The sequence below is a fragment of the Cryptosporidium ubiquitum genome, assembly GCF_001865345.1.
Source record: "Cryptosporidium ubiquitum isolate 39726 chromosome Unknown contig_4, whole genome shotgun sequence".
NCBI lineage: Eukaryota > Apicomplexa > Conoidasida > Eucoccidiorida > Cryptosporidiidae > Cryptosporidium > Cryptosporidium ubiquitum.
Window position 1 is genome coordinate 570,453 of NW_021639820.1, and position 13,383 is coordinate 583,835.

The 13,383-nt window shown below is 34.8% G+C and overlaps 5 protein-coding genes across 5 annotated transcripts; 3 read left to right on the forward strand and 2 right to left on the reverse strand.

Moving 5' to 3' along the window:
* Positions 1 to 23: 23 nt before the first annotated feature.
* Positions 24 to 3,407, forward strand: cubi_02382 (uncharacterized protein; the record flags this gene model as incomplete). The annotated part of the gene is made up of 1 exon (XM_029019393.1): positions 24 to 3,407. One exon carries the CDS (start codon positions 24 to 26, stop codon positions 3,405 to 3,407), a length of 3,384 nt encoding a protein of 1,127 aa, XP_028874514.1.
* Positions 3,408 to 3,565: 158 nt separating this feature from the next.
* Positions 3,566 to 4,663, reverse strand: cubi_02383 (uncharacterized protein; the record flags this gene model as incomplete). The annotated part of the gene is made up of 1 exon (XM_029019394.1): positions 3,566 to 4,663. One exon carries the CDS (start codon positions 4,661 to 4,663, stop codon positions 3,566 to 3,568), a length of 1,098 nt encoding a protein of 365 aa, XP_028874515.1.
* A 767-nt stretch (positions 4,664 to 5,430) lies between these two features.
* Positions 5,431 to 8,232, forward strand: cubi_02384 (uncharacterized protein; the record flags this gene model as incomplete). The annotated part of the gene is made up of 1 exon (XM_029019395.1): positions 5,431 to 8,232. The coding sequence occupies one exon, from the start codon at positions 5,431 to 5,433 to the stop codon at positions 8,230 to 8,232; it is 2,802 nt and encodes a 933-aa protein (XP_028874516.1).
* Positions 8,233 to 8,338: 106 nt separating this feature from the next.
* On the reverse strand, positions 8,339 to 9,991 carry cubi_02385 (histone acetyltransferase; the record flags this gene model as incomplete). Its single annotated transcript, XM_029019396.1, has 1 exon — positions 8,339 to 9,991. The coding sequence occupies one exon, from the start codon at positions 9,989 to 9,991 to the stop codon at positions 8,339 to 8,341; it is 1,653 nt and encodes a 550-aa protein (XP_028874517.1).
* A 1,204-nt stretch (positions 9,992 to 11,195) lies between these two features.
* Positions 11,196 to 13,286, forward strand: cubi_02386 (uncharacterized protein; the record flags this gene model as incomplete). Its single annotated transcript, XM_029019397.1, has 1 exon — positions 11,196 to 13,286. One exon carries the CDS (start codon positions 11,196 to 11,198, stop codon positions 13,284 to 13,286), a length of 2,091 nt encoding a protein of 696 aa, XP_028874518.1.
* Positions 13,287 to 13,383: the final 97 nt, after the last annotated feature.

Consider the following 13,383-nt stretch of genomic DNA (forward strand, 5'->3'; position numbering starts at 1 on the left):
CATTCCTCGAATAACAACTCATTATGAGGAATATAAACTTCTCGTCATCATCTTCGGAAAATTTGGCGAGAAGTTCCGCACTAAGAAGACAATTACATGACCAAAGCCAGTTTTTGCCTTCTAATTCTTTTGCGAATTCAAACAGTACAGTACAGGATTACAGGTTTTTACCTAAACCAACAACTAGAGTTGAAGGTAACGCTTTATATTCTAATTTGAACCAAATTAATGGCAACTCTAGTTGGAAACAAACAATCTCGGGACTTTTAAAGTCTCCAATTGATGGTTTAGGTAAAAGTTCTTATCAGGATTTAAAGAATTCAGTTATTGAAAAGAGTGCAGAAAAAAGTAGTAAATTTGTTAAAACCCCATATCCTCAGGTTTACAAGGCAGATAGCCATTTGAGAAATGAAGCAAATTTACTTAGCCATGGAAATCATCTTCCTTTATTGCCTCCTAGTAAATTCTCTTTCCATTCAGAAACAAGACACGCAATGAACAGATTATCAGATAGTGCTTCTAAATACAACTTAATATCTAGCAATTATGATCTACAAAAAGACATTCAGACATGTAAGAAAAGAAACTTACAGCAAGTTTACAAACAGAATAGTGAACAAGAATGTGAGGAAGAGGAGTTCCATGATGCTATTAGCGATGATGAAGATATCAACGGCGAACCTATAAATAACACAAATAAAAAATCTAATATTCTTCCTCCTCAGAAAAAGTCTTATAGCCAAACTCCTTCGACTGTTGCTCAGACAGGGTTTTTAGGCACACAAAATAACACCCCAAATAAACCAACAAATACTTATGGTTTACCACTTTCTATGATAGAAGATGACTATAAGCCAGATCCAGCTCCAACTTATAATTTTTCAGTTGATAAACTTCAAGATTCACAAAGACAGAACAGTATTTTGGGTTTAACTCAGTATTCACACCCTTATAACTTTCCCAAGGCTTCGTTTTTGCCTCCCAATACGGAACCTAATTCCAGCAATGGTCCTTCTTCAATTCAAAAGATAAGAACCCCATTAAGATATAGATCTAGTTTATTGGGCGCACTTTCAAATCGAACGAATTCATCATGTAGGATCTTATCTGCTGCAGAAATGAAAAAGGTATTTTGCAAATCAAAGAAACCTATTGGTAGTTTGAAAGACTTTGTCCATACGATCGAAATTCGCAATGAAACTTCTAATGAGCCAAAAAATAATTCAGAATCGCCAAAAATGGTTGAAAAACACTCCGAAGTTAAACATACTGAAGAAAAAATTACCAAGAGTATCAGAAATAGTAATCTTGAGGAGGATTCGAAATATAGCGAAGAATTAACAGCTAGTTCCAAATCTGAGAGTGCTGATCAATCCATATTTGAAACATCCGATATATTATCAACAACTAAAAAGAAGCCAATTTTGGAAAAACCTAGTAAGGAAAATGAACCGGCAGAAAATACGGGCCATAAAGAGAGCTTGCCAAATTCATCATCTAATCTCGTTGAATCTGATTCAAAATTGCCAATCAATGGCGAAAAAGATAATCAAACTACTATTTCCACTAATATTGGTGAAAAAAGTCTTGAAAAGAGAGATAATATTCATGAAATTAAGGAAGCGACTTCTGAAGACGTTACATCTAAAAATGGAGATTCAGAAGTTTCTGAGAAAAAAAAGGATGAAGCTGTTCCGTGGTGGTTAGCCAATGTTAACAAACCCAATTTAGTCGAGGTGGATAATGAGGGAGTATTTATGCCAGAAGAAGATGAAGACACAAAAGATGAGAAAGAGCCTGTAGTATCTGCAGCAGGGTTGTTTTCACTTCCCTCTACTGAGGGATCAACTAATAACGAAGTTAACAATTCATTATTTTCATTTGCAAATACTTCTACAACAGGCAACTCTTTATTCGGCCCTTCTTTGTTCCAAATTAACAAGACTGATGAAAAAAGTGCTACATCTGAAGAATCCAAATCTGAAGAAAAAACTCCATCTTTGCCTGTCCCTAGTAGCCAATCTAGCGCTTTTTCGTTTAGCCAGACTATCGAAAACAACACATCAAACAATGTTTCATTATTTGGAATTACTTCTAAAACTTTAGACGAAGAAAAAACTATAATTAATGAAACAGAAAAACCAGTTTCTGAAACAGCTGCTAATTTGGAAAAAGATAGTACAGATTCTATCTCAAAACCACAATTTCCATTGTTTGGAAAACAGTTTCCAGCAGATGAAGAGAAAAAGGAACATACAGATGTTGAAAATAAGACTGGAATTTTTGGAACAGATAACCCAGGATCATTATTTACCTCTACAAGTATTAATAGCGGAAGTTTACCTTCTCAACAGGGTTCCTCCATAAATCAATTATTTGGTTCATCTGGTATTTCTAACTCTAATCAAAGTGCTTTCAACACAAAAGATATTTTCAATCTTTCCTCATCAACCGGAGCATCAACAACAATAACTAATTCAGAAAAACAGACAGTTTCGGGCCCATTATTTGGCTCAAATGATACAGAAAAAAAGCAATCTACTTCCGAAATTTCATTCGCAGGGTCCTCAGGTTTAAGTAATTTGAACTCTTCTTCAAGTTTAAGTTTTACTAGCGGTACGACCATGCCACAGACGAACCTACAAGCTGGTGGATTATTTGATACAAAGTTACTTAATTTCAGTGGGAGCACTGGTTCTTCTACTGTCTACACATCATTGTTTGGAGGCTCTACTCCAAATAACAATAATTTGTTTACGGTTCCACCAAATAACAATTCTTTGCTCTCAGGTTTAGAATCAAGCTCAAACACTGCTTCTACAAATTTATCTTCGACAATAAATGTAAATTCTATATTCGGAGCTCAAATTCCAATGTCGAACACGAACCCGGCTCAGAATTCCTTGAATTTTGATTCAAGCACTAGTATTGGCGGATCAAGTAACTCTTTAACAGGTTCTACAAGTAATACGAATATTTTCTCACAAACACCATCTATTTTTGGTTCTAACAATAGTTCAAACCCTTTTATATTCGGATCGAGTAGTAATAAGCCATTGGACCAGGCCATCACTCAGACTCCTGGACAGAACTTGGGACAAAATACCAACTCCAATCTTTTTGGATCGTCTCAAGGAATCTTTAATTCAACAGGCAAAACAGAAAATAGCATTTTCGGAGGAATGCCAAATAACCCTGCTGTATCTCCATTTGACCCTAAGCCTCAAGTCTCAAGTCAACCTTCAATGAATACAAATATTTTTGGATCCAATCCTTCCAATTTACTTGGGGCATCGCCATTAATGGGAAATAATAGCAATCCAAACCCTTTTGTTGGTCATTCATCCAATCCAGCAGGGGGTACTTCTCATAGAAGAAGAATTGCGAGAGCTAAAAGATCTCATTAACTTAATTAATTAGAAATATTTTAGGTAGTGTAACTAATCTGATAAAAAAAGTTAAATAACACTAGATGATTATATATTATCAGTGGTTACATTCTAATTATGTAGTTACCTCGCTATCTATTATCTAAAATTTTAACTATTGTGCAGACGAGCTGTGATTAAAAGTTTGGATTTGACCATTGTGATTCGGGTGGGAACTGCAAACTGTGGAATTGTGAAAGAACTCCATCTTTCCATATCCCTTGTATTGAATGCCCCATTGCAAATCTGAGGATTCCTTTACCGTCCTTCCTTCCATTTGCCCACTCACCTTCATATACATTGTTATCTTCTGCGCAGTAAAATACTCCTTTTCCGTGCCTCCTGTCATTTTCCCAATACCCCTCATACCTATTCCCATTAGCATAAGTGTATACTCCAAATCCGCATGCTTTGTCAGCAACCCAATTACCTTTGAATCTATCATTATTGGAATAAAACAGTTCACCTTCACCGTGCTTTTTTGCATCAAGCCAGTCGCCAACATACTTATCTCCTCTACTATAAGTTAAAGTACCCTTGCCATTAACTTTGCCATCCTTCCAATATCCTTCGTATTTCTCACCATTCTGATAAGTCAATACACCATAGCCTTCTTTAACATCATTAACCCATTCACCTTCATAAACATTTCCACATGGGAAAATGTACGTACCCTTGCCATGCATGGAACCTTCGAACCAATCACCTTCGTATACAGCAGAATCAACATAGACATACTTTCCGTGACCATGCATCTTACCATTCACCCAATCTCCTTCGTATTTTTCAATAATTTGATCCCCTGTGCTACTTACATATGTTACCGTACCTTTTCCATGCCTTTTATCATCTCTCCATTCACCTGAATAAATATCACCATCTACATACTTATACACACCTCTTCCGTGCATTTTACCATCAGCCCATTCTCCCTCGTATATATCCCCATTGCTGAAAGTTAACTTACCATATCCATTGATCTTTCCATTTTCCCATTGCCCTTCATAAGTATTTCCACTAGAAAAATTTGCCTTTCCTTGACCATGGATTTTATCGTCAACCCATTCACCTTCATAAGAAGCTCCATCAGCATAAGTAAATTTACCAAAGCCTTCTCTCTTACCCATTACGAAATCTCCTTCATATTTTTCATTTTTTGAGTAAATTAATACACCTCTTCCATGAAATAGTCCACCTTTTATATCACCGGAATAAGAATGGCTGGATGCTTCCATTTTGCTTCTAATAAATCCGGTTATTTAAAAAAATGCCACAATCAGTATTATCTTTTTTTTTGGTAATAAATATTTCTTAAAAAAAATATTTTGAATAAGGAAAATCACAATTTGGCCTTCAACAATATTGAATTATCAGCTAATAATTTCAATATTATTGAATTCTATCCTTCATAGACCCAATAATATTAAGAATTTTTTTTTTTTTGACTTTAATTTTAACACGTCAGTAGGATGTGTTGCTGCCACAAGACTCAAATAAATTGCATGCAAAAATTCCCCACATTTAGCGCCAACCGGCGCGGTAATCCCAACAAAATACAAAAATAAAAATGTTATCAGAATAGAATTAGTTAAGATAGTATTAAGCAACACACATGAATAATTAGAACTCACTATTTGCTGCTATTAATATCTTTTGAACGATAAAAAACACCTGTTTTGGAAGATTTATTTTTTAATGTTAATTAATCTTTAAAAATCATAATTTGATTTTAAGTACGTTATAAGACTTTTTTATCATTATCATAATTATTAATCCTTTCCATGAATGCTAAATGAATATATTTTTGTGTATTTTGTTAGTCACAATTAAGTAAGATTTTATTTAACTTTTCAATATTTTGGCGCACTAAAGTCCTTTGAAATGATAATCTGTTTGATAGTGAGTTAAAGTACATATTGTTGAAAAAGAGTATTTTACTGAATTAAAATTAGGTATAAATCATCTAAAATAATCCGTAATATACTCAATTTTATCTCAGGCTATGTATTCCCAAATTCCTATTTCACCTACATTAAGAACAAAATACAATTCAGGTAACCAAGAGGGCCAGAGGAAAATAAATAATGTTAGTGATATGAATATATCTACCAGTCCATACTCAAATAATATGGCAACTACAAACTTAGATGGATATGGTGCATTTGACAATATCAATAGAGATTCTGAGTTTAATAAACCAAATATTCAAAAATCTAGCTTTATGAATGGAAGTTTTAGACCATCTTCCAGTAATACTAATATGAATAACGGAATTAATGTAGATATTGATGCAAATAAGCCAGATATGGGTAGATTTCTGGGGAATTTGAGTGCGAGTACAACGGTTAATCAAAATCAAACAAACAGTACTTCTATTAATACTCCTGTTTCAGCCTTCCCACCACCATCTATTCCATTTCAGAATAGCTCCTCAAAATCTGGAGGGTTTCGATATCATTCTCCAAAAAATGCAAGACCCACTCAACCTCTTAATAATTTACAGTCTGTAAGTCACATTTCCAAGCCATTTATTCAAAATTCAAACAAAAATTCTAATTTTCAAAATATACCTATTCCGCCTCCCCCAAAAGTTCCATTTTCAGATTGTGCCAACACTGATGATGATTCTTCATTCAACAGGAAAATGCAGGATAACAAAGAAAGACTTGAACAATTAAATATTTCTCGAACAATGCTAACATCAATGGGCTCTCCTTCGAATGATTACCATCATTCAAATTCTCAAAATAAATCTCAGGAAATCAGGACTCACAACCAGTTCCAAGGTGGAAGAAATTCAGTGTCTCATATTGGAATTCAAGAGCCTAATTCTAATAAGAATATAAGCAGGCCGAACCCAAAATTACCACCAAAAGTTCCAGGTATTAGTTCCAACAACAAATTCAAATTAAATATATCCCAACCAGCTCAGAATAGTCAAATTAGCCTTGATGTACCCGAAATTCCCATGAAAAATATGGATAGCAATGCGGAGAGAAACATGGTTGGGTTGAAAGATATTGCTAGACCTCCAACTGCACCTACATTTTTTCCTTCAAATAAATCAAACCTCGATAATGTTGCTACAAACAGTAATAATAGCTCAAAATTTCCATCCCAAGCTCAGAATGCTATACCAGTAATCCAAAGTTCCTTCTTTTCGTCAGATCTCCAAGTTGACTCTAGAATTTCTCTAACTCCAAATCAAATACAATCAGCTGTCCGTCCGCCTACTGCCCCAAATTCTATATCTAAATCTTCATCTTTACCCAAAGTTGACCTACTTATGAATTTGATGGATAAAACGGTTGAAAATAAACGTAAAGAATTTGAAAAACTAAACAAGCTCAAGTCAGCATTATCTGAACTTGGTGACTTCAATAAAAAACTTTTGGAAGAAAATACAAGATTGAAGAGTGGAAACAATAGTTCGAATCTACAAGAAATTAGTTTGTTGTCCAGAGATCTACCAAACAACTCTGTTGAATTCACCAACAGCTATCAAACACCAATGAGTGATACTATAAATTCTTTCATTCCTGATACCCAAGATCCTGAAACCCAGATCAACTCTCTTAAGACAATTATAAATAAGAAAAATCAACGAATTTTGGAGTTAGAGAGAAAAATATCAAATGTAGGAAGTAAAGAAGATATTTCTGCAAAAGAATGTGATATTACTTATTCTTTGCTCCAAAGACTAAAAGATAGGGATGAGTGTATTAACAGCACTTTAGAGGAAATTCAAGGGTCTTGTTTTAGTTCCATTATTGACCGGGTTGATAATTGTATTTCAATCCTTACAGAAAAAAACTATGGAAAATTGAAAACTATGGCAAATGACGTTTTAAATCAAATAGAATTCAATTATAAAGCTTTGAGTGTAACTCTTGAACATTTGTTTGAACAACAGAGTTCAACATTGGAGAATATTAAGCATGATGGAAAAGTGGATACACAATTAGAAAGTTCCAACTTGCACAGTAAATTGAATTCTAAGGAATATAATACTCAAGAGATTGATTTGAGTCCAAAAGTAAATACCATAAGCAATAGTCCTAAGAAGAATTTTGATAACACTTTTATCCAAGAAAACAACCAAAGCATTCTGAATTCTAGAGAAAAACAGGGGTTCAAAAGCTATTCAAATAGTGGCGATGAGTTTCCTCCACAAAAAACCGTTGAAAATAACATGGAAAAAATGAAGTTTTCTGATGAGAATAGAAATATTGAGCAAAATAAGGAAATTAGCATTCCTCAATGCATTAAAAATAGCAGTACAGAGGTCAATTATAATTATAAAGTTATTCCAAATCAACATCAAGAACCTAATTTATATCAGAACAGTATATTTAATCAGGAAACTCAAGATCAAAACAGTGAATTTGTTCAGAATCAAAACCTCAACATTGTGAGTGGCGTTCCTCAAGATATATTAATAAATAATCACACTACTGGCCATTTTTACGAGCTTAATAAGGGTGAGGGTCATTCATCTTCAGCTCACAGAGTGGAGCAAGAAGACTCATGTCATCCAACTTTTAATACTCAACACCAAGGACTTCATAATGATTGTTTTGGCCAATATGAAGGAGACAATATTGACCTAGAAAACGAGAATGCTCAAGAGGAAGGAATTGATTATGTGGAAGGCATTCCTCCACCAATATTCGCAGCATACAATGAAGGTATTGGCTCTGAAAATAATGATATTTTCTCTATGAACCCGATATTAAGTGCAGATGGAGTAAACTTTGAAAACTATTCGCACTACCAAGTTCCAGCGAATTATAGTAATATTTAGACAAATTTAAGACTGATAAAATAAATTAGATTTAGACAGATTGAAGTGATATAATGTATATATTTAACTTAAAAACAGCTTTAATCTTGATGTTAACAGTTCACATCTATTCTTGTGGTAATGATTCTATTTCTGATGGAGGAGCTCTGCTATAAGGAACCCAATTAAAATTTTTGTCAATAAGAGTGATTCCTGGTTTTCCAGAGCGTTTAATAATGCTTTTAAGGAAGTCCTTGTTACAGAAAATATAATATTGATCCTTAATATTCCTCATAATTCCATTTTCTTCCAAAATTCTGACTACATCTTCCCTCCGAATTCCAGTACTTCTGACAATGTTATCAATAAACTTTCCGTAGTTTCTTACTTGTGTATAATACTTTGAGCTACCTCTTTCGCATATCTTATTTTGTTGAAAATAATCAAGGAGAAATTCAGATATTCTGTGAGCCCACCAATTATTATATATTGCCCTGCCTAAATCAGAGAGAGGTCTTTCTGGGTGCCCCCATTTCCCTTCTTTAAGTGAGAGTTTGTATGACAAATCAACAAGAAGTTTTCCATAACCCTTCCTTTGATAGCAAGGTAAAGTTAAGATACAGGCAAGATTATAATGAAGCAATGAAACTTTTTCCTTAGAAAAATAACCAACAATATGGCACCCTTCTTCATCAACTTCAGTGACAATGTAAAACAGAAACGGTTCCACATCGTATTGTAGGGTTTTATGATCTAAGAAAAGCTTTGCCAAATAGCATAAATTCTCTGCATATCCTCTAGTTAAGGCACCATCAATTTCAAAAACTGAAATACTGTCTTTCCTATATATTTCATTACCTGGAGGATGCCTTAATTGGCATCTGGAAAGGTGCTTAATAAGTTCATCCTCAAAGCAAAAAAAGTCCAAACAATATTCACAAAAATGTAAAGTATCAACGTTTTGATACTCATCGGGAAGTGGAGAAAAATACCAAGTATCCAAAATGAATTTGCCTATACGAACTCTACCAATTGTCCTAAGTCTTGTGGTCTCCTCATGGTCAAGAATTGCAGAATGGTCCATCCCTTCATGCTCATCAGGATCTTCTCCATCAGAAATATCCAAAATTCCTATATTTCTTTTCTTAGACCTATTTCCGGATTTATTTGCTGAATTTGAAACTCCTAATAAAGATATAAATTTGATTCCTTGTTTCTGAAACCTTTCAAATAAAACTGGATCATTCAATTCCTCAATATAAAACGAGAGCTGTATATCTTTACCTTTAACCCACCTATCTAGACGTCTATTTAGACCTCTAAAGTGGACGTAAAACTCATAATCTTCTTTTTTTTGAGATTCTTGTGAAGATGAAATAACCTTTAACAGAGGATTTTGTTTATTTTCTCTTGTTTTTTTGTCTACTAAGTGCGTTAAGTGTGTAACTTGAGTTCCGTAAAGCTTCCAACCCACTACACGAGCAAGCATCTTTTTACCCTCCTCTTCAAAAAGCGCTAGTACCCACTGGTTCACACTTGGAAAGTCAACAGACGGATTCTTTTCTATGGCAGAAACCAGTTCATCCCCTTCTTTACTACTGTCTGACAACTTTTCTGGATTTTCTTCGATTGAGCTGTAGATTCTTGCACTCGACTTCTTCCTTTGATTTCCAGATAAAATTAATTCATCTGAGTTTGCTTCAATATTATTTGAAGCGTTTTTCGAATTAACATTTACCTGTTGTTTCTGGTTAGTAAATGACTTTGAACGCAGAGCCATGTTACTCAGACAAACCCTTGAGAAAACACCCTAAAAATATGCTTTTTTTACTTTGTTATTTGTCTCCCTAAAGCTACAAAATACTATGAAGGAGTTATGCATGTAAAAATCCACTTATATTCATTTCTAATGTAATATTATTTTTTTTTATTAATGCGACTCATTAAATTTACATAATTTTGCGCTACAAATCAATTTCAGAAATTTCAATTACTGGAGTTAAATAATTATGATTGACCAACTTTATAAAGCCTAAGTTAAAGTTACCGTAAATTCGGGGCAGAAAATTGTATTTTAACTGCTTATCTATAAACAGTTAAAATACACTAGCCACAATTGTATCTAAAATATAGTTATAGAAAAGAACAGGTTGCCAGGAAGAAAAAAACTGGATAAAACGAAAAAAGTCAATATCAAAATTAACAGCCATTCAAAAAGAAATCGAATTAAAAATGCATTATTCTATTTACTCGTAGTCAAAGAGACGAACTTAAAAGTACAAGTTTGCCAGCCATTAGATGAACAGCAAAATCCGTATCCCGTTAATGTGAGAATAACGCATCTCTTCCAAAACATTCACCTTATTCAGTTATTATTAGAAAGCATAGTATGGAATAACTTCTTTAATACGGATATTTTATCCAATGTATTGCGATATCTTTTATTTACTTACACAAAAATTGAATTATTGAATACGTGTCTTTCCCGCTCGATACCTGCTCTGGAGACGTGAGGCGTATTTAAAAAGTTAATGCTCAAGGAAATAGCAAAAAGGCAAAAAGAATTAGTAATATCAGATAGGATAGTTAAAGAGAGGGATAGAAACGGAGGGATAGATGTATAGCAATACGTATTAAATAAATAGTGAGCAAATAGTCACAATTAAGTGGCAGAATGTGAGTGTATACTTTGCTGTGCGGACTGCCATTCACGCAGACAAGTCCAGACAGACCATTGCACAAGAGAGCTATTTGTGTTGTGTAAAATCTTGTGCAATATCGTTGAATTTTTAAAATTAATAATATATAAAATATAATAATATTTTTATTATTAATTTATTTATTATTATTTATATTATATTGGACAACGGAGCTCAATAATAGTTTGTTTTTATTAAGTTATCGTCAAAGCTTTAAGGTACATTGCACAGGGTTTGAATAGTTAAAGCTATTTAATTGCAAATTTATGGAAACTTGATAGTCTAATGAAAGATAATACTATGTCCGAGAATGACTCTGGCCATATTTCAGCAGAAAATCTGCCAAATAACCAAGAAAAGGATTTATCAGTAGACAATATAAATGTGTTAAATGCTTTATCAGAAGATTTTAGACACAAAGATGAGTTAATTCTAGATACTAACTCGGCTTCAATTACTGAACTTCCAACCCAAGAGCATAAAAATGAAGTTGAGGATATAAAAGGAGTGAGCATTCAATCTGAGAAATCCGAACTGGCTCACATTGATAAGAGTGAAATTAAGAATGAAGATTTGGATGAAGTTAAGGAGCCAAGTACTAAAGAAGAAAGTTCTATACAAGAAGACATTACTGACTCAAATGTAGAGTCTCCAGGCACTATCAATGTGTTATCTGGAGAATCCACCATGTTGAACACAGAGGAAGACTCTGGCTCAATTAATATGCCAGAATCTTCACTTCCATACAAGCTTTGGATTGACGCAAAGAGCAGGGACTGGATTCTTGAATGGCAAACAAAAAACGGAAGGTGGAGTGTTCGAAAATTTAGTTGTAAACGTTGGGGAAAGGGAAAGGCATATTCTCATGCAATGAACTTTTTGGCATCTTTAACTTCCTGTGGAATTATAAAGGACCCTAACTTTAGTCAGCAATTGGGTGATTCTGGTGAATCTACAGCTGAGTCTGTCAACCAAGCAAATAGATCTGTCGAGGATGAACTTGTATTACAGTTCCTTTCTCAACGAGATGCCGTTGCAAACGCAGAAAAGCAAAAGAATGGGTTTGGATCAAACTCTGGGTTGAATACACTGGCAGCAATTGCAGCTGCTGCAGCTGCTGCAGCCATCGCTTCTACTCCGAACAAGAATCAGGCTCCAGTTAAAAATCATACATCTTCTCAGCCAGCCACTACTACTCAGCCGCAAGTAAGAGGCGCAGTAAGAAAAAGTGGTGTACCTGGAGTCTATTGGAGCCAAAAGCCTCAAGGATGGAGAGTCGTATATTATACTGGTAAAGACCGTGAATTTGAGTATTTTAAAGTTCCTGCAAATGCTTCCGAAGAAATAATCAGCGAGATTCTTGAGGTAGCCAAACGTTTCCGGTCCCAAGTTACCGCAGAAGGACGCCATTTACCAAATGGTGCAGTAGGTTCTAGCTCAAAAAGAGCAAGAATGGCAGAAAGAAAGGCAGCAGCTGCAGCAGCTGCTGCTGCCGCATCTGCTGCTTCTGCTGCTGCAACATCAGTATCCGCACCGGATACATCCAGACACCTACTTCAGTCAAGAGTTAATCACTTTTCTGAAGAAGGACTTACAGATTATTTAAAGAATCCATCGGATATTGCATCAAAGAATCTTTTAGACGCAGATCCACTATCCCAATTTTCTTCTAAATTTAATCCAGCAAATATCACGGGATTACAGAATCCGACTGGAGCTATACCACCAGGTCCATATGAATGGTTATACAACCCTCTTTTAATGAATTTATACGGTAACTATTCAGCTGCAAGTCAAGCAGCTGCAATGCAACAATGGGCAATGCTCCAGAACTCCTTTTCCCAAAACAACGGAATGCTTCCTTCAGCAGTTCCTGGCCAAGTTGAAAATTCAGCTTCTCAAGCTAACCCAATATTGAATTCTTTTTTCCCAAACCCATTTATAAACCCTTTTGGACTACAAATCCCACCAATGTTGGGACAAAATGCAAATTTATTAACTCAGATACCTCAAGTCTCCGCAATGAATCCAGCTTCGCAGATGAACATGAATATGTTTGGAAGATATTATGGAATGACCCTTCCACCTGGTCAAGCTACACAGTCCCCAGGTGCATCTCCTATAGGCCAAAATGGCAATCCTACATCTACTGCTCCCTCACAGCCTGATTCCACAATTTGGTTTAATCAGCTCAATTCCACACAGCAGTTATTGCCTAACAATGATCAACTAGTACAACAACCCACAGCTTTGGACGCATTTAATCCAGGTGCATCTCGAGCAGATGAGGATCCTTCCCTTACAAGCGAGGCCACGAACAAACAAACAGAAAATCTGCTCGAAGTCTCGTCGAGCAGCAACAAGGCATCCAGTTAATGCGAAATATTCAACACAAGTTTGTCAAGTTATTATTTGACTTGCCAGAAGCCCAAATCTTTCAGGCAATATTTTCTAGCTTACGCTTTATTTTTTC